At 52.9% G+C, this 25,915-nt stretch overlaps 1 protein-coding gene across 1 annotated transcript in view; it reads left to right on the plus strand.

The window, feature by feature from the left end:
* Positions 1–25,915, plus strand: part of PPL (periplakin) — a 46,151-nt gene that overhangs the window by 3,994 nt on the left and 16,242 nt on the right. The window contains exons 2-6 of the mRNA XM_023755312.1: positions 18,308–18,407; positions 23,435–23,589; positions 24,270–24,390; positions 24,925–25,050; positions 25,137–25,178. Coding sequence (XP_023611080.1) covers positions 18,308–18,407; positions 23,435–23,589; positions 24,270–24,390; positions 24,925–25,050; positions 25,137–25,178 — 544 coding nt within the window. The remainder of the gene's footprint in view (positions 1–18,307; positions 18,408–23,434; positions 23,590–24,269; positions 24,391–24,924; positions 25,051–25,136; positions 25,179–25,915) is intronic.

The following is a 25,915-nucleotide window of genomic DNA, read 5'->3' on the forward strand; positions in this document are numbered from 1 at the left end:
GAAGTCAAATGTGCGTGATAGGCCCAGCCCCAGGCCTGGCTCAGTGAATGCTCAGTAAACCATAGCAGCCAATGTTAGTAATCACACACGGCTGTTAAGAGTAAGGATCGGGCTAAGCCCACAGTTGACCAGGCAGCTGGTCTCCTTCCAACTGTGGAGGCTGCAGCCTGGGTGGGGCATGGGGTCAGCTGACTCTCATCCCTCCACCCAAACATTCACGGGGACCCGCACACCCGCCTTAAGCAGACACATGGAGAGACACACATGCACACACTTATTAGGAACGGCTGGAAAGCCTGAACGATTTGACAGGGAGGCTTTCCCTGTCAGTAAAGCCTGCCTCCAGCCACATGGGTGATTGGACTGCAGTGATCCGACCAGCCATCTCTCAAGCACCTACTGTGTGCCTGGCATGGCCATGGATGTGATAGCATCCCATCCTAACACTGTGCCTGCCATTGGTGCTGGTGTCCCATTTCACAGAGGGTGACACTGAGGCCAAGAGTAAAGGCATGCACCTTGGGTTCACAGCTCACAATGGCTGATGCTGGGGACTCAGGGGCCCCTGAGGAAGGAAACTAGGTCTCCCCACCAGGACCTGGGGCTGGTGGCAGCTGACCAGGCACTGCCCTGGGCCTGTCATTTGGCTTTTGTGTTCGCTGACTCCGCCCAGCAATCTTTTCCTTCTCTGGTCTCTCTCTGGCTTTGCCCTCACTTGCCCAGTCCTTCTCTTGGCAGAGGGAATGAGACCTGATAAATTAGATTAAGAACAGAACCAGCTGAACCTATAAGGATGGCTGCTACTGATGGCATTTCAGGCATTGTCGGGGGCAATTATCTGGGGACAGGGAGTTTTGGGGGAGGGAGAGGCAGAGCTCAAGTCCTATCACTGAGGCTACCCCCTGAGGAGGGGGAGGGGCATCAGGGGGGTCCTGAGGGGTTTGGGGAGAAGCTGCCTTGAGAGCATTTCCAAGGTTCCTTGTCAAGGGAGAAGGATCCAGGATTCCCATCTTGCCACTGGCACCTGCATCCTCCCAACCCGCCTGCCCCGGCCTGTCCCAGAGATAGAGCTGGAAGAGGGAAATCGCCTCTGGGCTTTGTTCTCCCTGCTTTTGGTTGGTCTTCTGTGTGACAGCCTGCTGGGCCTGGGCAGGGAGGCCCCTGGAGCTGCCTGCAGCCTGAGCCCTGACCTTTCCCCCACTTCTCCCTGCCTCCAGAGGTAGCAGCCCAGGCTGGGCCACCAGCCCCTCTTGCTGGGCACTGTAGTAGCCTTTTCACACTTCCTGCTTCCATCCCAGCACCCTGTCCCTTCTCCCCCTGGCACCCAGGGAGCTCTTTGTGAGACGCAAGTCCTATCCTGTCCCCCTGTAGCTCTAACCCCTGCCCCAGGCTTCCCTTTGCCCTCAGGCCCTGGGAGCTGCCCTGCACAACATGAATGCGGACCATTCACCCTCACCTTTCCACACTGTGTCCAGCCACTGGGCCTTTGCCTTCGCTGTTCCCCTGCCTGGAATGCTCCTCCTACCCATCTTCACTTCCTTGCTTGTCTTCCTCTTCCATGGTTCTTCACTGTTCCTCGGGAAAGCCCTGCCTAACCTCTCTGCAGGGACAGACTCGCCTTCTCTATTGTCTCACCGTCTCCTGTGTGACTCTCATCTCAGCAGCCATTGGACTCTGTGGTAGCCAAATGGGGATGAATGTGTGTCTCCCCAGAGACTGGCTGGTGCAGTCCATGTGTTGAGTGAATGAATGAGGGTGAGCTAAGATTCTCTCCAGCCTAAAACATCTCACAGGAACAAATACACTGGTTCGTGCACACATACACACACACACACACACACTCACACACACACACACACACACACACACACACACACACCAAGAAGATGGGGCTGGGTTTCATCTGTAGACAGAAATTTGAGGGCCAGAGCAGAGTGCCCACTGCCCCCTGCCCCCATCCAGTCACCTCTGTGAGGTTAGCAAACCGATGGCAGCAACAATACAGGGTGAGAAGTTAAGACAGTGGAGGCAAAGGGGCCCTGAGCCAGCCTGGTGAGCTTCTGGAGGAGGGGGCTTCTCGGAAGAGAAAGCACTGAGGACGAGACTGTTAGGTGCATCCACCTGCGTTTTAAACCTGCAATGGTAGCGTGTTGCAAAACGAAAGCAAGGTGGTGGAGGGTGCAAAGAGTATGTTCTGTACATTTAAAATATATATTTTTTATTGATTTCAGAGAGGAAGCGAGAGATAGAAACATCAATGATGAGAGAGAATCATTGATTGGCTGCCTCCTGCACACCCCCCACTGGGGATCGAGCCCACAACCCAGGCATGTGCCCTTGACCAGAATTGTCCCAGGACCCTAAGTCCGCAGGCCGACGCTCTATCCACTGAGCCAAACCAGCCAGGGCTGTTATGTACATTTTAGAAAACATACATGCAACACAATTCCATACAATGTTTCAAGATGCAGACATAGTTATGTATTGAAAATGTGAAACAGGCTTAGGAAGAAAGCAGCAGCTCCAAAATTACTGCCACCCTCAAGGAGGGGCCTAAGGGAGCATGAACAATAACATTTTCTTTCTTTTTAAACAAAATCTGAAGCACATCTGGAACATCAGCTAAATTGTGGTAGGATTCTTTTCAGGACTTTCTGCATGTTCGAGTTAGGTCATGGGTTTTCAAGTTTTTTCAAGTGAGGGGTGGGACGGTCAGGGAGAGCTGGCAGAGGACACGGCGTGGGCGAGAGCCAGGAGGGGAGCCCAGCGTCCTGCATCTCAGCGTCCAGTCAATAGGAAGAGAGAGGATCTGGGGCAGGAGGAGGAAGTGGCCTCAGGATGGTAAGGTGCCCAGGCAGGGGGAGCAAGAATGGAGGTCAAGCAGGGAGGTTCTGGATGCGGCCTCCAGGGATGGGGAGGTGAATTTGGAAAGGTGTGAACATACAAGAGTCTCTGAGGTTGAGTCCTCGCTTGGGACAACTGTCCTAACTTATAATTGTTGTCTTTCCTAGACAATGCTACCCTCATCTCTCTTCCCCGCGAGGCTCAGAGTTCCAGTATTCTGCCCAAGGACTCTCAGCTGCGCTGACCTGGGCATTCTGAGCTGGGAGCAGGCAAGCCAGCTGGCAGGGGCCACAGCTGGCCGCTGGTCCTTCCTTTCCTGGACGGAGGGATTTTGTCAGGTCTTGTGAGATACACGCACACAGTGCAGTGGCTGACCCTGGAAGGCTGCAGAGCTGCAGGAAACAGTCGTGTGCAGAATTCTTTGTTGTCCCAGATGCCGGGGCTCAGATTTCAGACTCGTACCTTTTAAGGTTTTCTCCATCCAGGGTAGGGGGTCTTTGGTTCCAATTGAAGGTTGAGGAAGGATTCTGAGTCTGTGCCACCAAGAGCAGAGAGGACTCCAGTCCTGTTGCTCCGGAAGAAGAGCTTGACTCTTCCCACCTATGAAATGGGCAACTAGCTCCCCATGTTACTGAGGGGGAAGCTGAGGCCAATGGGCAAGGATGGGGGGCAAGGTGGGTAGAGTAGGAAAAACCTGGGTTTGGGAGCCAAGAACCCACCTTCCAGGTCCAGCTGTGTCACTTGTCAGCTGTGCCGCGACCATATTCCTACCCTTCTCTGGGCTTTGTTCTTTTTTTTAAAAAAATCCTCATCTGAAGATATGTGTTTTTTAAAATATATATTTTTTATTGATTTCAGAGAGGAAGGGAGAGGGAGAGAGAGATAGAAACATCAATGATGAGAGAGAATCATTGATTGGCTGCCTTCTGCATGCGCCTACTGGGGATCGAGCCTGCAACCTGGGTATGTGCCCTTGACAGGGAATCAAACCTGGGACCCTTCAGTCCAAAGGCCAACGCTCCATCCACTGAGCCAAACCGGCCAGGGCTGAAGATATGTTTTTATTGATTTTAGGGAGAGGAAGGAGAGAGAGAAACATCAATAAGTTGCCTCCTATACACACCCCAACAGGGGCTCAAACCCATGGGCTAGGTATGTGCCCTGACTGGGAATCAAACCCGCAACCTTTTGGCGTACAGGATGACACCCCAACCAGCTGAGCCACTGGCCAGGGCTGGGCTTTGTTCTTCATCATTGGAGTACACGCTTCAGGGACTTTGCATGTTGTGTGGTTGCTCTCAAACCCCCAGAATAGTACCTAGCACATGATAGGTGCTTAGTAAACAGTGGTGGAAGGTCTGTTTGGAATTGGGGAATTGGTGGCATGTGGGATTGTGGAGAGGACTGGCGATGTTGTGTGTAAAGCATCAAGCACATGGTAAGTGCTTAATAAATGGAGACCTGTACTCCTTGTCCAGTGGTCTTAAATCAGGAATGCTATCCTGACACATCCGGGGGTGCCGAGATCAGCTTGAGCTCTGTTTAAACCTTGCAAAAATCTTCAAGACATTCCCTGGTGTTACAAAAAACAGCTTGAATTTCTGTGTGTGTCTGTAACAAGAGTCCAAAGCACATGCCTGTCACAGCCAGAGTTGGTGAGGCCTTCCCTACGCAGAAACAGACTAGGCCATGAAGCAGCCATAGTTACTACACCAACAACCCTCTCAACCTTACTTCCCCAGGACTAATAGCTGGGTGTGGAGAAATGTACTGCCTAATTACCATAGAAGTTTCTGGTAAGGAGAGTATCAGTCAATTGACCAATCAATCTGGTACAAGACTTCCTTCCTGTAGAGATCGAGGACTCTTCCTCAGTCTGCTCCCTCTAGTCCTGTAACATATTGATGTGGGTTGTTTTCTCATTCCCACCCTGGTTGCATATTAGAATCATCTGAGGAGCTTTAAAAAGCAATGGTCAGGCCCTGTTGAAGACCAATTGAGTCAGAATCTCTATGGTCACACCCAGACTTCAGTCTTTAAAAGAAAAAAAAAATCGATTTCAGAGAGGAAGAAAGAGGTAGAGGGAGGTAGAAGCATCAATAATGAGAGAAAATGAGTGAGCTGCTGCCTCCTGCACACCCCACACTGGGGATGGAGCCCAAAACCCAGGCATATGCCCTGGGAATTGAACTGTGGCCTGTTGGTTCACAGGTCGATGCTCAGCCACTGAGCCACACCAGCCAGGCAAGATTTCAGTTTTTTGATGTGCAGCCAGAGGTGTGAGCCACATATTTACATTCATTACCTTGCTCCATCTTGTATTAGGGTTATGTACACTTTGCTTTCTCCTTTCAGTAGCAGTTTCCCAGTCTGTCTCACACTGTTCTTGTATTCTCAATCATCCCATATCATTTTGTTTCAGGTATATGTTTTATAAAATGGCCTAGAGCTGGCTTTTGTTTTATTTCTATATTCTCATCTGAGAGTCTTTATCTTTTAACTGGCAAGTTTAACTCATTTACGTTTATTGTAATGACTGATGTGTTTGGAACTACTCCTGCCATATTGATTTGTATTCCTTCTTATTGTTTTCTCTGTGTTCTTTTCCTGTATTTTAGTGGATTGAGTTATATTTTCACAATTAAAATTAGGACATAAGGCCTGCATGGACAGAACAAATGAAAATACCTCGACCCAGGGGATATGAATCTTTGTAATTATAGTTATTGAGGTGCTTTTCTTAATCCTACCCATGAGCTATAAACCTTTGGACAATAAGGACTTACTCATTTTTTAGGGAGCCCTTCTGTAGCCCTTAATTCCAGGCCTTGCCTATGCATGTGACTCGATAAATAGGTGTTAAATTGAGCATTTTATAGCATGTCTTCAATAACTCCTGTCTGCAGGGGCTTGGTAATGCAGATGGGCCTGTCCCAGGGCCTGTCCCAGGTCCTGTAAGAAGGGCAGAGATATGAGAGAGAGTTGGCGGGTGAGGGTGAAAATTTATTCAGCAAAAATTGAGTATTTAAAAATATTGTCTATGTAGAAAACCAGTTGTGGTGGCAGCAGTTACCAGCATAGAAACAAACTCTGTGCCCCAGGCAAGCCGCCCCTCCTCCTGAGCTCAGATTCTTCATCTGCAGTGGGAGCAATAATAGTACCGATGGGTTGTTATGAGGATCAAAGCGTGAACCTGTGTCAAGCACCAGGTAGGGTGTGGGCCCGGGGAGGGTTCCTTTGGTGCTGTCCGCCCCCCTCCCCAGCCAAAAGGCCTGCTTGGAGGGACAGGCTGAGAGCCCCTCATGGTGTCTTCTTAGGAAAGTGACTCATCTCCTAAAGTCATCCAACTACTGGTATTAATTGTACTGATGAAGATGTCAACAAGATGGGAATCATCGTAACTCCCCTGGGTGGTGAACACCTTGCTGCACCGTCCTATCGCCTGTCTCCCCGACGTCTCCCTCTTTGTTTGTGGATCTGTATCGATGTTGCCGTGTTCTGAGGAGGTGAATCTGGGGCTTGTAAAAATTCTGGCACCATTACTTCCCAGCTCTGTGACCTTGGGCAAGTTTCTTAACCCCTCCGAGCCTCAGTTATCTTCATCTGGGAAATGGGGAGACAGGAGTTGTTGACTGCTATAAAATGTCTGCTCAATTCAACACCTATTTATTGAGCCCCAAGCCTATTCAGGGCTTTGAATTAAGGGCTACAGAAGCACCCCCAAAGATGAATAAGTCCTATTGTCCAGAAGTTATAGTCTAACTAGAGGCCAGGTGCACAAAATTTGTGCACTGTGTGTGTGTGTGTGTGTGTGTGTGTGTGTGTTGGCGGGGGGGGGGGGGGTCCCTTACACAGCCTGCACCCTCTCACAGTCCAGGACCCCTGGGGGGGGGATGCCCACCTGCCAGCTTAGGCCCGAGTGGACATTCCCCTCCCTCCCACCCCCCAGGGGTCTGAGCCTCTCCCGCCACCGCTGCTGCACTTGCCAGCTGTGAGTCGGCTTCTGGCTGAGCTGTGCTCCCCCTGTGGGAGTGCACTGACCACCAGGGGGCAGCTCCTGCATCGAGCGTCTGCCCCATAGTGGTCAGTGCACATCATAGCGACTGGTCATTCCACCGTTCAGTTGATTTGCATATTACCCTTTTATTATATAGGATAGGCAGGATTAAGAGGATTAAGAAAGCGCCTCAGTGACTATGAGGATGCCTACCTCCTAGGGCTGTAATTTCAATGGGTAATGCATGAAAGGGCTGAGCAGGCGATAGGCACCTAGTAGGTGCTCTTATTGTTTAGTTATTCATATTCACCAGTCATTTCCTGAGTGCCTACTGTGTGGGCCTTTGTGTCAGGGACAGGACAATGTCCAGGAGTGCCAAGCCTTCGCTCTCTCAGCCAGGTAGTGTTTAAAGAAGGTGGAGACTGGGGCCACCCAGCACCCTAGGTGAGCTCCCACCAGTTCTGGAGGTTTCTAGGGAGGCACTGAGGCCTTGACTGGCCCTGGGGGCAAGCAGGACTCACCCAGAAGAGGGTGGCAGCAGCAGGAGGCCAGGACCCTTCTATGGCTCTGGGAGGAGCAAGGTTGGTTCCCGGGAGAGGTGTGCACCCCTTTACATTCCAGACATTCCATGGCGGGTGCCTCCTGCTCCTGCCTGCTCCTGCGCACACCCACTGAGGCACAATTAACCTGGACAGGGAGGAGCTGGAGACGTGTTCATGGGCTGGAACATGGGGACTGACTCAGGCCTGGAAGTCAAGGTGGCTTTGGCCAGGGAGGGAGAGCTGTCCCCATGAGACATGCCCTTTCCCTTCCAGTATCACCCCTACACACGGAAAGCTGAGTTGTGACCCGATGGGGTACAGAACATTCTGAGCAGGAAGGAACTGTTGGAGTGGTCACGGGGTGTGACCTGTTCCCTGGAGTGGCGGTTCAGGAAAGGGGCCGTTCTCCCAGCTGGAGGAGGGATGGCTGGGCAGCAAGCCAGGTGCCCCAGTTCTGCCCATGGCCTGTGGGTAAGGATACTACAGCTCTGGGGGCCTGGAAAAGGGTGTTGGGCTGCGTTCTGCATGCCCAGGCATACCACACCCAGGCACCATGCTCTGTTGGGCAAAGTCGGAGCCTTGCAGCTTGTTTTGAAGCCAGGCAGCCAGGGATACATGCCTGGCCCCGGGGCAGGTGTCTGGCCAGCCTGTGTGGGTCTGGTGGGAGAGTGGCAGGGAGCAAAGGGAATGGCTATTTATTATGCATCTCTAGGTACCAGGCACTGAGTGAGGCAGATAGATGCTCTGAGCATCTATCAGCCTCTTTAGGGCAAGACAGATAGTCGCTTTGGGCTTAGAGAAAAGTGGTCCAGAGGCCTCAGAATTATCCGAGCCGTGCTATTCTGTACAGTCACCGCTAGCCACGTGAGATGTGCTTAGAACACAGTAGATGTGCTTCTCATGGAAACTACATGCCAGGCTTTAAGGACTTAGTGTGAAAAGAGGAGTCTAAAATATCTCAATAATAGTGTCCTATTGGCTACCTGTCAATATAATATTTAGATATGTTAGGTTGAATGAAATATCTTTACAAAAGGTAAGTGTACCTGTTTCTTTGACTTTTTTCATGTGGCTACTGGAAAGCTAAGCTACAAATGTGGCACATTCAGCTCTTTTGGACAGTGGTGGCCTTGAACTCAAAGTGACATAGTACGCCCCCACCCCCAATATGTTTCCCACCTATTGAATGTGTCTTTCTGTTTGCTACTTGGCCAGCTGATGCCATAATCCCATTGTATGGATGAGGAAACGAAGGCCAATGAAATAACACATATTGTTACTCCAAACCCCAGCAGAAGTTCATTTGACTGTTGCTGGGACAAGCTCTGTACTGGACCCTGTGGACATGGCAGTGAACAAAATAGACAAAAGCTCCAGCAACTAGCCTTTGTGATGTAACAGCCATGTCCTCAGTGCTTTACAAGGACCATCTCCTTGAATTATCTCAACCCTCTGGGGTGGGATCGATTCTTATTCCCAGTTCACAGATGAGAAAACTGAGGCACAGAGAGGCTAAGGAACCTGCTCGAGCCCACACCCAGCTTGGAGTGACAGCACAATCTGCATTCTTTCCCCATGCCAGCTGACTCAGCCCTCCTCCCTGCAGGCAGGATAGAGAGAACGGGCCAGTTGGTTCAGCGAGAGCTGGAGGCAGTCAGCAAGGGGGGCTCTACTGTGGATTGGAGGGTTGGCCATTCGTGGTGTCCTTGGAGGGCCTGGGTCTCTCCTGGGGGCAGGTGACTGGAAAGGAGGTCCTTCTGGGAGCTGTAGGGTCCAGGGGGGAGGTGGAAAGACCAAGTGGGACAGTTGGACTTGCGGTCAGGAGACTGAGTCGCAGCCGGGGTGGTCCTGGAGGTAACCCATGAACAGAGACCCACAGAGGGCATGGGAAGTGAGGCCAGGCACAGGGATGAGGGCCGGGGCAAGAGCGGCTGGTTCTGGGGCCTTGGGGGCCTGGGCAGGGGTGTAAGCTCTATTCTAAGAGCACTGGGGAGCACTGGCCAGCCTGAAGCCGGACAGGCGTGCGTGCCTGGTTGCATTGTTGAAAGATCTCTGACAAATGTGCTGAAGTTGGCTCCGGGAGGCAAGAGTCAGGGTGCAGGGAGGTGGTTGGGGTGGCCGTTGCACTGGTCCAGCTGAGAGGCGGCGACCTTGATCAGGTGGAAGCCATGGGGCAGAGGGAAGACAGAAGCACTGAGGGCTGTTACCAGGTGGAGCCAGCGGAGGAAGAAATGGGGATCAGGGCGGTTCTTGGGGTTCTGCCTGAACAACTGGGTAGACGGGCCTTCCCCACCCTCCCTGCTGTGGTTCCCTCCTGCAGACAGGGGAGTGTTCTCAGAGCAGCAGAAACCCCGTCATGGAAACACCCTGCACCCCTCTAGTCTCCGAACCTGTAGAGGCGATCCTTAGCCCAAACTCAAGACGGGTCAGCCGGGCCAGGCCTGGGATCTGCGTCCTCCCAGCAGCCTCATCACCCACGTTCGTGCACCAGCCTCTCCCTGCAGAGCTTGGAGGAGGAGACGTTTCCAAATGTTGAGGTTCCTTGTGAATTCTCCACGCCCGGGTGAGGCAGCATTCATGAGCCAGAACCAGAGCGTGTCTGGGCCTGCATGCACACCAGTATGAATGGCGTGGGTAGCCTGGGGTCTTTCGCTCCTCCTGCCAGTGGGTTCTGGCGTTGGCCTCGGCTGCTGGCTTTTATCAGCTCCTTAAAAGGAGCCCAAATCCCTGGTGGAAGCAGAGAGCCTGCCCCCCCCTCCCCCACGGTAGCACTTTATGTCTATTCTCTCAATTAACCCCCACCCCAGCTCTGTGGTGTGCGTACTGCCATGACCCCCATCGACAAATAGGGAAACTGAAGTTCAGAGAGACCAGGTAATTTACAGCTTAAAAGGACGGAGCCAGGATGTAAATCCAGGATATCTGCCTTCACCCCCAGCTTGTAACTATCCATAGCTGTACTGCAGGAAAGGGTGAGGGCATCGCACGGAACCAAGGCAAGAGGCGACTAGCGGGTCCCTCGAGACACCTCGGTTCTTTCTTTGCCCATGTGAAGCATCCACAGTGACCTCGGGTGCCACCTCTGTCCCCTTATTCTTTTTTTAAAATATATTTTTATTGATTTCAGAGAGGAAGGGAGAGGGAGAGAGAGATAGAAACGTCAATGATGAGAGAGAATCATTGATCGGCTGCCTCCTGCATGCCCCCAACTGGGGATCAAGCCCGCAACCCGGGCATGTGCCCCTGACCGGAATCGAATCGGGGACTCTTCAGTCCGAAGGCCCACACTCTATCCACTGAGCCACACCAGCCAGGGCCCCGTGTACTTGATGGCTCAATGACCGGACCATGGGCCATCCTGGGCCACAGCGGGTGTCACATGGCCTTGAGTTCTAATCCCAGCTCCCCACTTTGCAACTGACCTCTTCAGCTGTGAGTGGCCACCTGCAAAGCAGGTCGGACTGTGGTTATTGAATTTCTAACTCGCAGGAACGGAGCCGGGGTACCTGATGCCTGTGAGGCTCCGGGCCCTCTCCCCACAGCCCCAGCGCTCTGAGTACATCCTGGGACACAAAGAGGTGCCTGTTCTGGGCTGATGCCTGTGGGCTCAGGCCCAAAAACCTTGTTTGTGCCTGAGTGTGTCCTCAAACCCAGCCCTGACCGGCCTGCACCCCGTTTCTCCCTTCTTGTGCCTGGAGTCTCTTGTGCAGACCAGGCCTAATAAACGGGGCTGCTTGTCACACCTCGGACAAGACCTGGGCCTGGACTCACACCAGACTCCGGCTTCCTCAGCCTGGGAGAGGAGAACCAGGACTGATTCCCTGGAAAAACGGCCCCAATCTGCCCTGTGAGGACCTCACCTGGCTTGTGAACCCACCTGCAGCCCTTGCCTGCAGCCTGGGCCGGGCTGAGGGGGCCATTTCTGGCGACAACTGAGTTCTGGGTCCCATCAGATTTTATCAGGTGGCGTCTCAGGCCACAGCACCCCACTTCTTCCTGCCTGTCCACAGGTGGGCATCCCAGGTGCCTCATCACCCAGAAGCATCTGCTCCTATAGGGGTTTGCTGGGAAATCCAGAAATCTAGAAGGAGCCTTTTTAAAAACACAAAAAACAACTAAAATATAAACTTTTTTCTAACACCCCCATGTCCCATTTAGTTGTCATGTCTCCTTGATTGCCTCCTGTCTGACAGTTCCCTAGTCTTGTCTTTTGTGACCTGGACATTTCAGAGATGTGTTCTGTAGATCTGTCCTCAGTTTGGGTTTGTCTGCTGGCTACTGGCAATGAGATGGAGACTATGTGTGACTGTGGCAATGAGATGGAGGCTGTGTATGACTATGGCAATGAGATGGAGGCTGTGTGTGACTATGGCAATGAGATGGAGGCTGTGTATGACTATGGCAATGAGATGGAGGCTGTGTGTGACTGTGGCAATGAGGTGGAGGCTGTGTGTGACTATGGCAATGAGATGGAGGCTGTGTGTGACTGTGCAATGAGATGGAGGCTGTGTGTGACTGTGCAATGAGATGGAGGCTGTGTGTGACTATGCAATGAGATGGAGGCTGTGTGTGACTGTGGCAATGAGATGGAGGCTGTGTGTGACTGTGCAATGAGATGGAGGCTGTGTGTGACTGTGGCAATGAGATGGAGGCTGTGTGTGACTGTGCAATGAGGTGAAGGCTGTGTGTGACTGCAATGAGGTGGAGGCTGTGTGTGACTGTGCAATGAGATGGAGGCTGTGTGTGACTGTGCAATGAGATGGAGGCTGTGTGTGACTGTGCAATGAGATGGAGGCTGTGTGTTATTGGGAAGGATTCCGCGGGTGTGATCCTGTGTCCCCCTCAGTGCCTGGTGTCAGGAGTCCCACCCTGGTGATGCACCCTCTCCCAGGTGATCTTAACCTTGCTGTCTTCACTGTGAAGTTACTGTTTTCCAGAAAGAAGCAAGTGGGGATCCCCAGGAGAGAAACAGGCTCCCTGGGGAAGAACTCCATGCACAGTTCAGGGAGCAATGTAAGGGCTTCCTTCTGTTGCGGATGCAACCCCTGCGGGGAACGGAAGTTCAACAAATATGTGTTGCTTGCACAAATGTCATTGTCACCATTGTGGAGCCCCTACAATGTGCCAGGCGATTTGCATGCCTTCATTTGGCACCTTCTGTGTACCGGCCACTGCTTAGATGCTGATGAAACAGCAGTGACACCTCACTTCTGAGTCTGCATCCCAAATCTGCTCTGGGACTCCTAGAGGTTGCTCTGAACCTCCAGCTCGATCCTCAAACCCCAGAGTGATCTTTGAAACCCAACTCTCATGTTTCCAGAAGTGACCCTGACCCTCCCCACCCACCTAACTTACCTAGGCGGGACGTACCACCCCCATTTTACAGATGAAAATGAAACCGAGGCTCAGAAATATCAACAGCCCCTCCAAGGCCACACCCATGGTTGGTGCGGTCAGGATTTGCACCTGTCTGGTTCCAGATACCAGCTGCCCTCTGTGTGACCTTGGGCAGGTGCCTTCGCTTGTGAGGGCCTCAGTTTGCTCATCTGTGTAATGAGCAGGTGGGGCTGGATGACTTCCGAGGCAGCTTCCAGTGCCCAGGGCACTGCCCGCAGCTCTGGCGTCCATGTAAAACTTCTAAGTGGAGGGAGGGCTAGGCATGCCCTCTCCAGCATGTCACTCAGCTCCGAGTCCCTTCCCTTGCCAGGTGGGTGGAGGTGCCAGGTGAGTGTGTGGGAGGGACAGGACTGGGACAAGGATCACGGGAAGGGCTGTATCTCGGCCTCCATCAGCCCAGCGCTGATGGCCTCCAGGGTGCCACGTCTGGCTGCCCCTTGTGGCTTATTAACGAGATGAAAAGCTGGACCTGCCCAGCCAGTTCCCAGCCCTGCTGGGATCTGCACCCGCATTCCTGCGCTCCTGGCACGGGGCTGGAGCTGTCATGGGGACACGCTGGCTCCTGTGGCCACTGGGTGGCAGGAGGAGTGAGGACCCTTCAGTCAGGACCCTAAACCCAAAGGGTGAAGGTGTGGGGACCATGCTGGGCTCTGCCCTGCTTTCTGGCAGTGGGACTGTGGCCAAGTGACCTGATCGCTCTTGTGCCTCAGTTTTCCTAAATGGGAGAACGGTGCTACTTCGGGGAGGAGGGGAGGATTAAATGAGCTCATCTATATGTGACTTGCTTAGCACCAGCCAGGGACATGGTCAAGCCTCTGTTGAGTGTTCACTAGCATCCTCCAGGCAGCTGGGCGTAACCTGGAGCAGGCCCAGCCTCCATGCAAAGCAGGATGAAGGACTGACTCGAGAGGCCCAGGGAAGAAGAAAATAAAACCCTACCACTTATAAGTGACACCTACACAGCCTTATTGAAATATAACTCATATACCATACCGTTCGCTCATTTAAAATATGCAATTCCATGGTTTTTAGTGTATTCAGCAAATTATACAATCATCACCCTAATCAATTTTAGAACGTTTTCATCACCTCAGAAAGAAACCCTCCCCCTTAGCAGGCACTCCCCTCTCCTCAGCCCCTGCCAACCGCTCACCCATTTTGTTTTTTCTTTTATGGATTTGCCTGGTCTGGATATTTCAGATAAATGGAATCATACAATGTGTGACGCCCGGCAGGATGGTTTCAGGGTTTCTCCGTGTTGTTGCGTGTATCGGAACGTCACTCCGCTTCTGGCTGAATTGTGTTCCCTGTGTGGTTAGACCACACTTGGTCATTCATCGGTTGCTGACCACTTGGGTTGTTGCCACTTTTTTGGCTGTTGTGATAGTGCTGTGTGATCTGTGGACATTTGTGTACACGCTTTCCTGTGGACAATGTCTTCATTTGTCTTGGGCAGATGGAATTGCTGGGTCATATGGCAACTTTATGTTTCACTTTTTGAGGAACTTCCATACTGTTTTCTAAAGTAGCTGCACCACTTTGTATCCCCACCGGCAGTGTGGGAGGGTTCTAATTTCTGCACATCCTTGTCAACAGTTGTTAGTGTCTGTCTTTTTTATTATTTCCATCCTTGTGGGTGAGTAGTGGTACCCCATTGTGGTCTGGGGCACTTGGCATTTAGTTGTTGTTAATCCTTACCCAAGAATTTTTTTTCCCCATTCATTTTTAGAGAGCGTGGAAAGGAGGGAGGTGGGGGGAGAGAGGGAGAGAGAAACATTGATGTGAGAGAGACACATCGATTGGTTGCCTCCTGCACATGTCCCAACCAGGGCTGGGGATCAAACCTACAACCCAGATACATGCCCTTGACCAGGAATCAAACCCACAACCCTGCGGTGCCCAGCCAACGCTCCTGACCACTGAGCAACACCAGCCAGGGCTGGGGCACTTGGCATTTTAAGTTAGTATGTTAAGTGCCTATTGTGTGCAGGAGCCCTTACAGGATAGTCACATGGGTTTGCTAATGGCCTGCACAAGGGACTTGGCTGGGTTGGGATTCTAGCTCTGACATTTAATTACTGTGTGAGTTTGGGAAAGTTACTGAACCTCTCTGGTCCTCAGTTTCCGCATCTGTAAAGTGGGGATGATAAATAGTGATTACCCACTGGGCCAACACCTACCTCACCGGGTTGTAATGAAGATTAAAGAAGTGGGTGGGAGCCTGGTATGTAGAAAGTAAATATGAGCTCCTATTAGAATGGTGGTGTTGCTATATATGTTGGCTCATGTGATTTTTCCCATGAGTAGCTGTTGCCTAGTTTTGATCGTGTGGCCTCTAGAGCAGTGGTCGCCAACCTTTCGGACCTCACAGACCGCCAGTGGTCCACCGGTTGGCGACTGCTGCTCTAGAGCAAGACTTCCCTAGGAGAGAATCCTGGCTCCACACTCACAAGCTGTGTGACCCTGGGCAAGTGCCTTGACATCTCTGAACCTTGGTTTCCTCATCTGTAAAGGGGCATACAAACCTCCCCAGGGAATTAGGGTGTGGGTGCTGTTGGGGTGGTGCCTTCTAACCTGTCTGATGTCTGTAAGTGTCAAATTACCATAATGCCTGTGTGGTTACCCCAGTCCATAGATGGAGAAACTGAGGCATGTTAGGGTAAGATGGTCCAAACAATAAACAGCCCAACAGGACTCGGAGCCCACGCCTCTGTGGCCCAAAGCTCCGGCTGAACCCTCCTTTGTTCTCCAGTAGGAGCCCAGGTCCCTGGGGCCGGCTGTCCCATCCCCCTCTCTGCCCCATGTCCCTTTCCGGTTGGGCCTTAACTAGAATAATGGGCAGCCAGGGTGGGTCCAGAGTGCTTTCCTCACACCTGCCCCAACCAGTGAAGGGGCTGGATTGGGAACTGGCCCCACACCCTGAGGTGCAGCTGGGCTGCGCCCGAGAGAGATGAAGGCCCCACCTAACCCACACTGCAGGTTCCTGATGGCGGCCAACACCGTCATGGGTTAAATATTTGGGTTGAAACTCCCCACGGTCTCACAGGCCAGGCTAAGGACCAGTGGCTAAGGTGGGGCTGAGGGACCAGGAAGTGCTCACATTCCCCAGGTGGTCTGCCCGTCAGGGGGTGGGAGCAATGGGGGTTGGCCCATGACCCAGCAGCCCCGCCCTTACCCCTACTTACCCAGATCTCCATCCACAGTCCCCTCTACTGAGCCTTCCCGGCCACTCCACTGAATACCAGCTTTCTCTCTTGCAGGACTTCTCAGAGCCTTTACTGAGCCATAAACTTATGGAGGGGTTGGTTTTTCCTAACTGCCTTGACTGGCAAAGACTTCATTCTGAGAGTGACTTAGAAGCCTGGGATTCCTGGGACCCCACTTTGGGAAAGGCTGCCTCCTTGGTTGACTTTGCAGAGGTGTGGCCTGGGTCTTGTCATTCTCCCTGTCCCCCCTCCCACCCCACCCCACCCCCGTCCCCCAGAGCAGGCCCTCAGGCAAGGTTTGGGACGTGGATAGATAGACTTCTGTTTGCTGCACCCACATCTGCCTCCCGACTTCTCCCCATACCAGCAGTTCCTGCAGTGTTGGACCTCAAACTCAAGAGGGTATTAGGGTCCCCTGGGGAACCTGTAGAAACAACAGCAACAATAATACAGCTTCCTGGGCCCAGCTCTGGAGATCCGGGTTCAGAAAGTCTGGGTTGTGCCTGAGAATCTGAGGTTTTCATGCCACTGCAGATGGGTCCCAGGCCTTGATGTGAGGAATTCCACTCTGAAAGGGGGCAGCCCCCTTGGCTTGAGGGTCAAGAGCTCTGCCCTGGCCCAACCAAAGAGACACTCCCAGGACCTGTCTCTTTCATGGCCTCTCCTCATGGGAGCCTTCTGCCCATGAACCCACGTCTTCCTCGTCCTTTAGAACCCAGCTACCACCACCTCCTCCAGGAAGCCCTCCCTGATCACCCCTCCCCACCCAGCCTGTTAGGAGGCTCCTCTGGGCATCCCCAGCTGCCATGCCTGCCTCATTCTCGTGACTCTTTCTGTAAATGCTGATTTTCTTCCTGTCTCAGGGGTGAATTCTCAGAGGGCGAGGCTGTGTCTGCGTGTGGTGCTGGGCCTGGCACACAGTAGGTGCTAATGAGTGCAGGTGGAATGAAACTTCTGGCTGCTCGGCTGCTCAGGCCCCACCGTGGCGTTGGTACAGAAGGGTTTTTTATGGAGATTGGGGTACGTGGAGTCAGTATAAAAGGGTTTTTTATGGAGATTGGGGTACGTGGAGTCAGTATAAAAGGGGAGATTGGGAGACTGAGCACTAATCTTGACCATCTGGCTGGCTGGGCGACATTGGCCCAGTTGCTTTTCCTTTCTAGTCTGTTTCTTCCTTTGTTTAAAGAAAACAACAGCAAAGGTGGCGCTGAACAACGATCAGTAAAGCTCCTTAACAACAACAATCACAAACCTTTGCGGGACTTGCTGGAGGTCCAGCTCTGCCTGTATAACTCACTCCCACTCCTGACACCCCACCGTGAAAGGTGCCGTTATTCCATCTGACGCGAAGCAGAGGCACAGAGGGTACAGCAGCTTGGTCAAGCCACACAGCCAGAGCCCACGTTTAATTCCAGGGCTGAGGTCTTCCCTACCACAGTAGTTTTTGCCAGAGGGGCATGTGATGAGCTTTCGGGGTTCCTGTACGGGAGAGAGCACCGAAACGCGGCTTAGGAAAGCCGTTCTGATTTCTGAACAGCTCTGAGAACTCCCAAGAGAAAGTCTCTGGCTTGGCCGTGATACATGCCAACCTCTGCTGTGAAGCAAGACGGGGCAGGGCTGGGTCTTGAGCAGGCCACCAAGCATCCAGCCAGAACCTCATGCTGCCATTTTATCTCCATGGAATTCTTTTTGGCGGATACTTCCATTATGGCAAGGGCTTCTGGTTTTCTGTGTACAGTGGGGAGCTCAAGTTCCCCTTTTAAGTACATTTATTTAAATATAAAGACTATGTAGATTAAAAGAAAAGTACCAGGTATTTACTAGTAACAATAAGGGTGCTTGCACAAAAACTAGCACCTGAATGATTACAGTAGCATGACTTATAATGCCCAAATGTCCATCGACAGATGAATGGATAAACATGTGGGCTATCCATGCAGCGGAATATTATTCAGCCATAAAAAGGATACGGGGTTTCTTTTCTGGGTGATGAAAATGTTCTGGAATTAGATAGCGATGATGTTGTGTAACCTTGTGAATATGTGAGAAAGCACTGAGTTATACTTTAAAAGGGTGAACTTTATAGTATGTGAATTACGTCTCAATAAAAAATATGGAAAAATGAATAAGAGTGTTCTGCCAACATGGCAAATAGAAGCGGCCGAGTGAACGGCCAGCGTGGGGGCTGATTTCGCCGCCAGGTGCTGTCTTGTTTCCGTGGCTTGAGTGACTTCACCCTGGGGACGGCCCGGGCGGCAGGGCCCTGTGGGGACGTGGCCCCTGCCCCTTTCCCCTGCTCACCTCTCCTCTCCTGCCCGCAGCATCTCCAACAAGGAGCTGTCAGAGCTGATCGATCAGCTGCAGAAGAATGCCGACCAGGTGGAGAAGAACATCGTGGACACGGAGGCCAAGATGCAGAGCGTGAGTGCCCGCACCTCCTCCCCGGTACCCCCCTCAGCCTGTGCCCCCCTCAGCCTCAGCCCCACTCCTGACCAGGGTCTTGTCTTACGCAGAGGTTCCCACCTAGGGTCATTCTGCCCCCTGGGGGACATGTGGCCACATTTGGAGACATTTTAAGCTGTCACAACCTAGGGGGTGCAGTGGATGGGTATCTAGTCGGATGCTATTAAACACCCTTTAGGGCACAGGACCCCCCCACCCCCCAAGGACTCAGCATTAGATGTCAGCAGTACCGAACTGGAAAAACCGAGGAGGAACCTTGTTATGGCTGTTAACACCAGCCCCCTACCCCCACCCCGGGAACTAAGTTCCTGCCGCTTATGGGCCTCTGGAAGAGAACCACAGGTTCAGGAGGATCCCACCCTCTTTGCCACTTACTGTGTGACCTTGGGCAAGTCACCTTACCTCTCTGTGCCTGTGATTCCCTCTGAAGGGGTAAGAGTGATGGTCCCTATTGCCCAAGCTGCTGTAAAGAGTCGATGAGATTATTGAGTCAATGAGATTATTACGCAGGTGCTCATACTAGTATGTGAATTCCATCTCAACAAAAAATATGGAAAAACGAATAAGAGTGTCCTGTCAACATAGATCTATTAACTAGCAGGGCTCAATATTATCATCAATATCATCACTCTTACTTCTCACCCAACCACTGCCATTACTCAGACTCATATGATCCTCCTCCTTTTTGAGAGAAGAGAGAGAAAGTAGCTGGGGAAATCACTTTCCCTCTCTGTGCCTCAGTTTCCTTCTCCTCTCTGCCCATGGGGATAACTACAGTGCTGAGCTGTAGTTTCTCCTAAGGATGCTGTACCACGCAGGACACTGGAGCTGCCCTCAGACTATGAGCTGCTAAGATGAAAACTCCACTGGCCCACTGCTGTTGAGTTTATACCCATTTTGTAGCTGGAGAAACTGAGGTTCAGAGAAGGCCAGGGTAATAGTCAGTGACAGAGCTGGCCCCAGAATCATCCCAGAGGTGGGGGAGTCAGATGTAGCAAATAGATTACAGGACACCAGTTAAATTTGCATTTCACAACACAAATATCAATGTTTTCTATTATAAGTATGTCCCTTGTGCTATTTGGGAAGTACTTACAGTACGAAATTATCCATTGTTTATCTGAAATTATAATGTAACTGGACAATCTGTATTTCATCTGCCTTCCCACCCAGGGGGTGACTAAGAGGAGTGGGGGGCTGCAGGGGGACAGGTCACGGGGGGGTAGGTCTGGCTGGTCCCAGTGCGTCCCCAGGGCCAGCCGAGGGCCAGTCCCAGGCAGCCCAGAGACCTGAGGGACTAGGTGGGCTGGGGGTGGCACAGCTGTCAGTGAGAAATGGGGACAGGAAAGGCAAGTGGGGACTCTGTTCCCTGCCAGGTGCCCTTCCCTCCACTCCTTCCTTGCCCTCACCTGCCAGGGCCACCTCCCGCTTCCTTGCCTCAGTGCCCACCCCACCAGCCCCTTTTCCTTCCGCCGCACGCTCCTACCCGGCTCCCCCTGTGACTCTTCACTCTGTCACACTCTGTTCTTTCTTAAGTGAAAACAGCTTTTGGGGTGTGGCCTTTCTTTCTCCTAATAAAAGTAATGTGTTCATCATGGCCATTTCAGGACTGGTAAACACGTATACGGAAGCAAATTAAAATCATGCGTAATTTCACCCCCAGAGAGATCTATCAGCTATTAACATTTTAATGTATCTGACCTTTCCTTGCGTGTTGTGTGTGTATATGAATAGGGTCTCTGTTTATTTGCTTAGAGTAATGACTCAAAACTAACAAGGATGTATTTGGGAGATAATTTTGAACTTTTTTTTATAATATATTTTTATTGATTTCAGAGAGGAAGGTAGGGGGAAGAGAGAGATAGAAACATCAATGATGAGAGAGAATCATCGACCGCCTGCCTCCTGCACGCCCCACACTGGGGATTGAGCCCGAAACCTAGGCATGTGCCCTGACCGAGAATCGAACCGTGACCTCCTGGTTCATAGATCAGTGCTTAACCACTGAGATACGCTGGCCAGGCTAAACTGTTTTTTAACTTTGAATGAGCAAACTCAGAAAAAAGAGACCACACTTTGAAGACTGCATGAACACTAATCTTCTTTTTCTTTCTTTTCTCTTCCTGTTTTTTTTTTTCAGAAGAAAACATCATTATTGATTTAATTACCCCAAAGTTCTGTAGAATTTTCCTAATTTTAAAAAAGATTTTTTTAAAATTGCTTTTTAGAGAGAGAGGAGGGGAGAGGGAGAGAGAGAGAGAAACATCAATTGGCTGCCTCCTGCACGTCCCCTAACAGGATCGAGCCCACAGTCTGGACATGCGCCCTGACCGGGAATCGAACCGAGGACCTTTCAGTAGATGGGATGACACCCAACCAACTGAGCCACACTGGCCAGGGCGAATTTCCCTATTTTTTAAAATTGAAGTGAGATTAGCATTACATAAAATAATCACTTAAGGTGAATAACTCAGTGGCGTTTTGTACATTTGCAGTGTTGTGCAGCTACCACCTCTGTCTAGTTCCAAGGCATTTTGTCACCCAAAGGGAAACCCCACATGCACTAGCAGTCACTCCTCCTCCCACCCCCGGCAGTCACTCATCTGCTGTACTCATTGTGGATATTTCATCTAAACAGAATCATACAATACGTGAACTTTTGTGTTTGCCGAAATTTTAAACGTGCAAAGTTGGAAGATGGCATAGGGTACAGCCAGATCCCTGCCGTCCAGATCCCCCCAGTGACGCCTGCTGGCTACTGTCCATCACTCTACGTGTGATGCATTAGATATGTCGCTCCCTGTGATATTTTTAGTTTTAAAAACCCTTCTTATTGAGGTGTAACTTACATAAGGAATGTAGAAAGCATCCAAATGTAAAGAGTTCAGCCGCACGCGTGTTTCTATCAGTAGGCGCCCGCGTCACCGCCGCTAAGTCCAGATAGAGAACATTTCCCAGAAGCTCCCCGTGACCGTCCCAATCCATCTCCCCCGAGGGAACCCCCGTGCCGACTCTCTCCGACTCTCTCCGTGGTTGGGTCTGCCTGACTTGGGACTCGAACACCTCACCTCCAGGGCATTGAGCTAGATGTTCCTTTCCCGGCTTGGCTAGCATGCTTTGAATTAGGTAATGGCTAATTTACTTCCTCCTTTTGCAGAATAAGTCTTTGACACTCTACCTGCCCAAGTGACTGGTGATGAGGGAGCAGATAAAATTCCACCCAAGCCAAGAACCATGATGTTTTGTTGTAGTTTTTTTTTTTTAATATATTTTATTGATTTTTTACAGTGAGGAAGGGAGAGGGATAGAGAGTTAGAAACATCAATGAGAGAGGAACATCGATCAGCTGCCTCCTGCACAGCCCCCACTGGGGATATGCCCGCAACCAAGGCACATGCCCTTGACTGGAATCGAACCCGGGACCCTTTGGTCCACAGGCCGACGCTCTATCCACTGAGCCAAACCGGTCAGGGCTGTTGTAGTTTTTTCACTGGCCAGACTCACCCCTGGTAGAGAGGTGGCTCAGCCCCATTGGCCTTCTGACACCTCCAAGCCCTGCCTGCCCTGGCCCGCCGGGGGTGGCTGGGAGAGGAAGTGATGTCTTCACTCTGTACCTCCACTCACTCCTTGTTTTCTTTGGTCATTTCTTCCTTCCTTTCTTGGCCTTTCTTGATAGCTTTATCGAGGCTTATTGTAGACACCAGAAAAGCTCCCACTCGGTGTACGATGCAACGACTGAGCAACTTCACTGAGGGGCACGGCCGTTCCCATCAGTTGGTCCCTGACCGTTCTCGTCCCCCAGTTAGGTCTCCTGTGCCCGTTTGTTTACCACCGATTCCCATTTCCGTGCAGCCCCTGCAGCCGCTCACCGTGTTTCTGTCGCCACGGGTTTCACGTACACGGACTCCTACGTGACGTGGCCTTTCGTGTCTGGCTTTTCTCACTCCCTTCGTTTCTGAGGCCCTTCCACGTGCCATAGTGGTTCCCTCTGTCCACTGCTGTGGGCACCTCAGTGCCCCTTCTGAAGCAGGTGTTTCTTATTCCCATGGCAGAGGGAGACACCGAGACCCAGGCCGGGGAGGGCACTGGCCCCTACAGGACCCCCTGTGACACCTGGTCTGTCCTCAGCCCAGTCACTGACTTACCACCACGTCCCCTGTCGGCCTGGTGTCCCCAGGGCCTGGCACAGTGCCCGGCTAGTCTTCACGAGTGTTAAGGGCTGTGTTTAGAAACCTGCCACCCTGACCGTCTGTTCATTGTTCTTCCCTAAACAAGCAAGACCCCGGGCTCAGTGACTTATTGCTTGTTCCCCCGAGATGTCCACCCACTGCGCTCATTCTCGCCACGTCCCAGCTCGGGCCACCTCAGCGCTCACCTGGGCTGTCGCAGTGGCTGCCTGCCCTCTCAGCCTGTACCTCCTCCCTGCAGAGCCAGGAGGCATGGCTTTTAAAGATACGTGGGGCCATGTCACTTCCCTCCACAGAGCCACTCCGTGCTCTGGCCCCCGCCCCACCGCCCACAGGTCCTTTGTGCTCTGCCCTGCCCTCCTCTCAGCTTCAGCCATGGTGGCTTCAATCACAGCTTGCCTTTTCCTGCCTCAGGGCCTTTGCACAGGCGGTTCCCTCTGCCTTGACCTTCTTCCCTTCCGGCCTTCATTCTTACCTCTGTCCCCCCCTCAGAGGGGCCCCACTGACCACCGGAGCTCACGCAGGTCCCCCTCACTCCATCCACCTCTGGTGCGCTTCCTGGGTAAACACTGACCTGCACGAACTTGCAGCCACCTTGGTGAGGTTTACCTGTTGACATGCCTTCCTGGTGGCCTCCCCACTGGGCTGGGCTGCCTCCCAGAGCCCCACACAAGCAGGCATTTGGGCTCTGTTTGCTGAGGGGCTGGAGGAGAGGACAGGCCTGGCTGGGGAGCCCTCCCATCCCTGCAGACCCACGGAGCCCCTGTCTGATGTCCCCCTCTCTTGTGCCTCTCACAGGACCTGGCCCGGCTGCAGGAGGGCCGGCAGCCCGAGCACCGGGACGTGGCCCTGCAGAAGGTGTCGGACTCGGAGAAGCTGCTGTACATGCTGGAGGCGGATGCAGCCATCGCCAAGCACATGAAGCACCCCCAGGGGGACATGATCGCCGAGGAGTAGGTCCCTCTGCTTCAGCTCTGAGGGAGCCGCCTGGCCGGGCAGGAGGGCCGCAGCCCACCCGCACCCGGGAGCCGCGTCAGGGCCTCTCGAGGGCTAGCTAGACGCCAGGCACATGCCACACACTCTGTTATTCTCATGACAACCCACTTGCCGTCGGGGAGACGGCTCGGAGCACTGGTGTTCCCTGCTCTGCTCATAGTGTGACCCCAGCTTCCTGACCATGCAGTCTGACCTCCCGGCTTTTGAGCACGCTGTCCCACCCGGACGCCCACCCGGCCGCCCACCCGGCCCCATGCTCATGGCTCTTGCCTTAGCTCCATGTGGCTAAATCGGCACCTACGACAGCAGGCGCCAGGGTCTCCCAGTGCCTCGCAACCCCCTGTGCTCGTCCCTGTCATGACCCACGCCCACTGTGGCCCTTGCTAGATGGTGGGCTCCAGCCTGTTTCTTCCAGAACCTTCTATGGCCCGGGGCACACAGTGGGCCCTGGGGAAGTGTTAATGGAAGAAGGAAGGAAGAAGGAAAGTAGATAGGAGGAGAGCGCGAGTTTTATCTGGAGCCCAAGGCCCTGTTACCCTGCCCTCCCAGGATGCTGGGCACAAAGTTGGGGGGCGGGGGATTAAGGCAGTGCCCTGCCCACTAGCCCGCTAACCAGGGCGGCCGCTCTCCCACTCAGCATCCGTCAGCTGAAGGAGCGTGTGACCAACCTCCGTGGGAAACACAAGCAGATCTACAACCTGGTGGTGAAGGAGGTGGACCCACAGGTCAACTGGGCGGCGCTGGTGGAAGAGAAGCTGGTACGGCCCTGGCTGCAGCTGGGGAGGGGCCGTGAGTCGGGGGAGAACCCCACCATTTAATGTCACCACAGTCACGCGGAGGTAGTCGTGTTGCTGATGTTTTCTGATGTTTGTGTCAATGAGGAGAGTGAGGCTCAGAGAGGTGCAGTGCCTGACCCAGAGTCACACAGCAGAGGTGATGAAGATTAAGATCCTCCTGGGATCACCCTCCAGTCCTGGCTCGGTGGGGTCCTGGCAGGCTGGCAGATGTCTGGCCAGCACTGCTCTTCCCATGCCCTGGCCGCCGCATCTCCACAGTGGAGGGGCGCGCCCACGGGAGCCCAGAACCCTCGTTTAGTGGTGTGACGCTGGGCTCAGCCGTCTGTGAAAACGGGCAGGGTAACCGTGCGAGATTAAATGAGATGACGTGCAGATAAAGGTGACAGCCTCTCCCTGCGTCCCTCACGGGGCCACTTGGCTCTCTCCCTGGCTGGTCCCGTGAGGAGGAGTCCCGGCCCCACCCCTGCGTGCACTGTCTCCATCCTCCCCTCCCAGGACAAGCTGAGCAGCCAGAACTTCGGAACAGACCTGCCGCTGGTGGACTACCAGGTGGAGCAGCACAACATCTTCCACAACGAGGTCAAGGCCATCGGGCCCCATCTGGCCAAGGACGGGGGCAAGGTGGGCGCCCGTGGTCGGCGGGACCCGGGAAAGGAGGGCTCACACCTGCACCCCGCCCTAACCCCTGTCCTCGGCTCTGTCCTCAGGAGCAGAACAGCGAACTCCAGGCCAAGTACCAGAAACTGCTGGTGAGAACTGGGGCGGAGGGACTGGGGCAGGAAGCGTGTGCAATTCAAACAGAAAGGAGGGAGGGGAAGCGGGAAGAGATGGTACCCAGGGACCCTGCCTGAGAGGTGCCCCAGCTTGCCCTGAGCTCATGGAACACCCCAGTAGATCCCATTTACTTATTGGGGTACAGCCTGTCCTACCGTTTGCTTCTTGTTTCTTTATTAAGCACCTTCTGTGTGCCAAGTTGGATGCCACATACTTTACAAGCAAAAGTTTCCTGTTTTCAAAACCTTTAAGGAATGAGTTCTTTTAGAAATGCACAAGTGGTGCATGAACGCTTTCTTGTTGCGGACGTTTCAAACGCCCCAGCTGTGGGAACGCGTGGAGGTAGAGCACAGCCGTGGGCAGGCTCTGGGGCCAGACTGCCTCCACCCCTGGTGGGAGGGGAGACCTTGAACGCGCTCCTGAGCCTGGGGGCCTCAGTTTCCTCATCTGTAAAGTGGAGTTACTGCGAGTCCCTGTCTCATTGGATTGCTTTGCAGATGGCATTAGTTAATGTTGGAGAAGATCTTAGCACAGTTTGGGCTCCTGGTGGCCCCATGTATGTGTTAGCTGCTGTTCTTATTTGCAGAGCAAAATGTAGCCGTCCCTCCTCCTTCCCCATCCTCCCTGCCTGCCCGGCCCTTCTCAGATGTTAAGCCCTAGCAATTTCTACGGTTCTAGCCATCTAAACAATGACCTGACAGAGATAAAGCGG

Source organism: Myotis lucifugus, unplaced genomic scaffold (genome assembly GCF_000147115.1).
Source record: "Myotis lucifugus unplaced genomic scaffold, Myoluc2.0 scaffold_72, whole genome shotgun sequence".
Taxonomy (NCBI): domain Eukaryota; kingdom Metazoa; phylum Chordata; class Mammalia; order Chiroptera; family Vespertilionidae; genus Myotis; species Myotis lucifugus.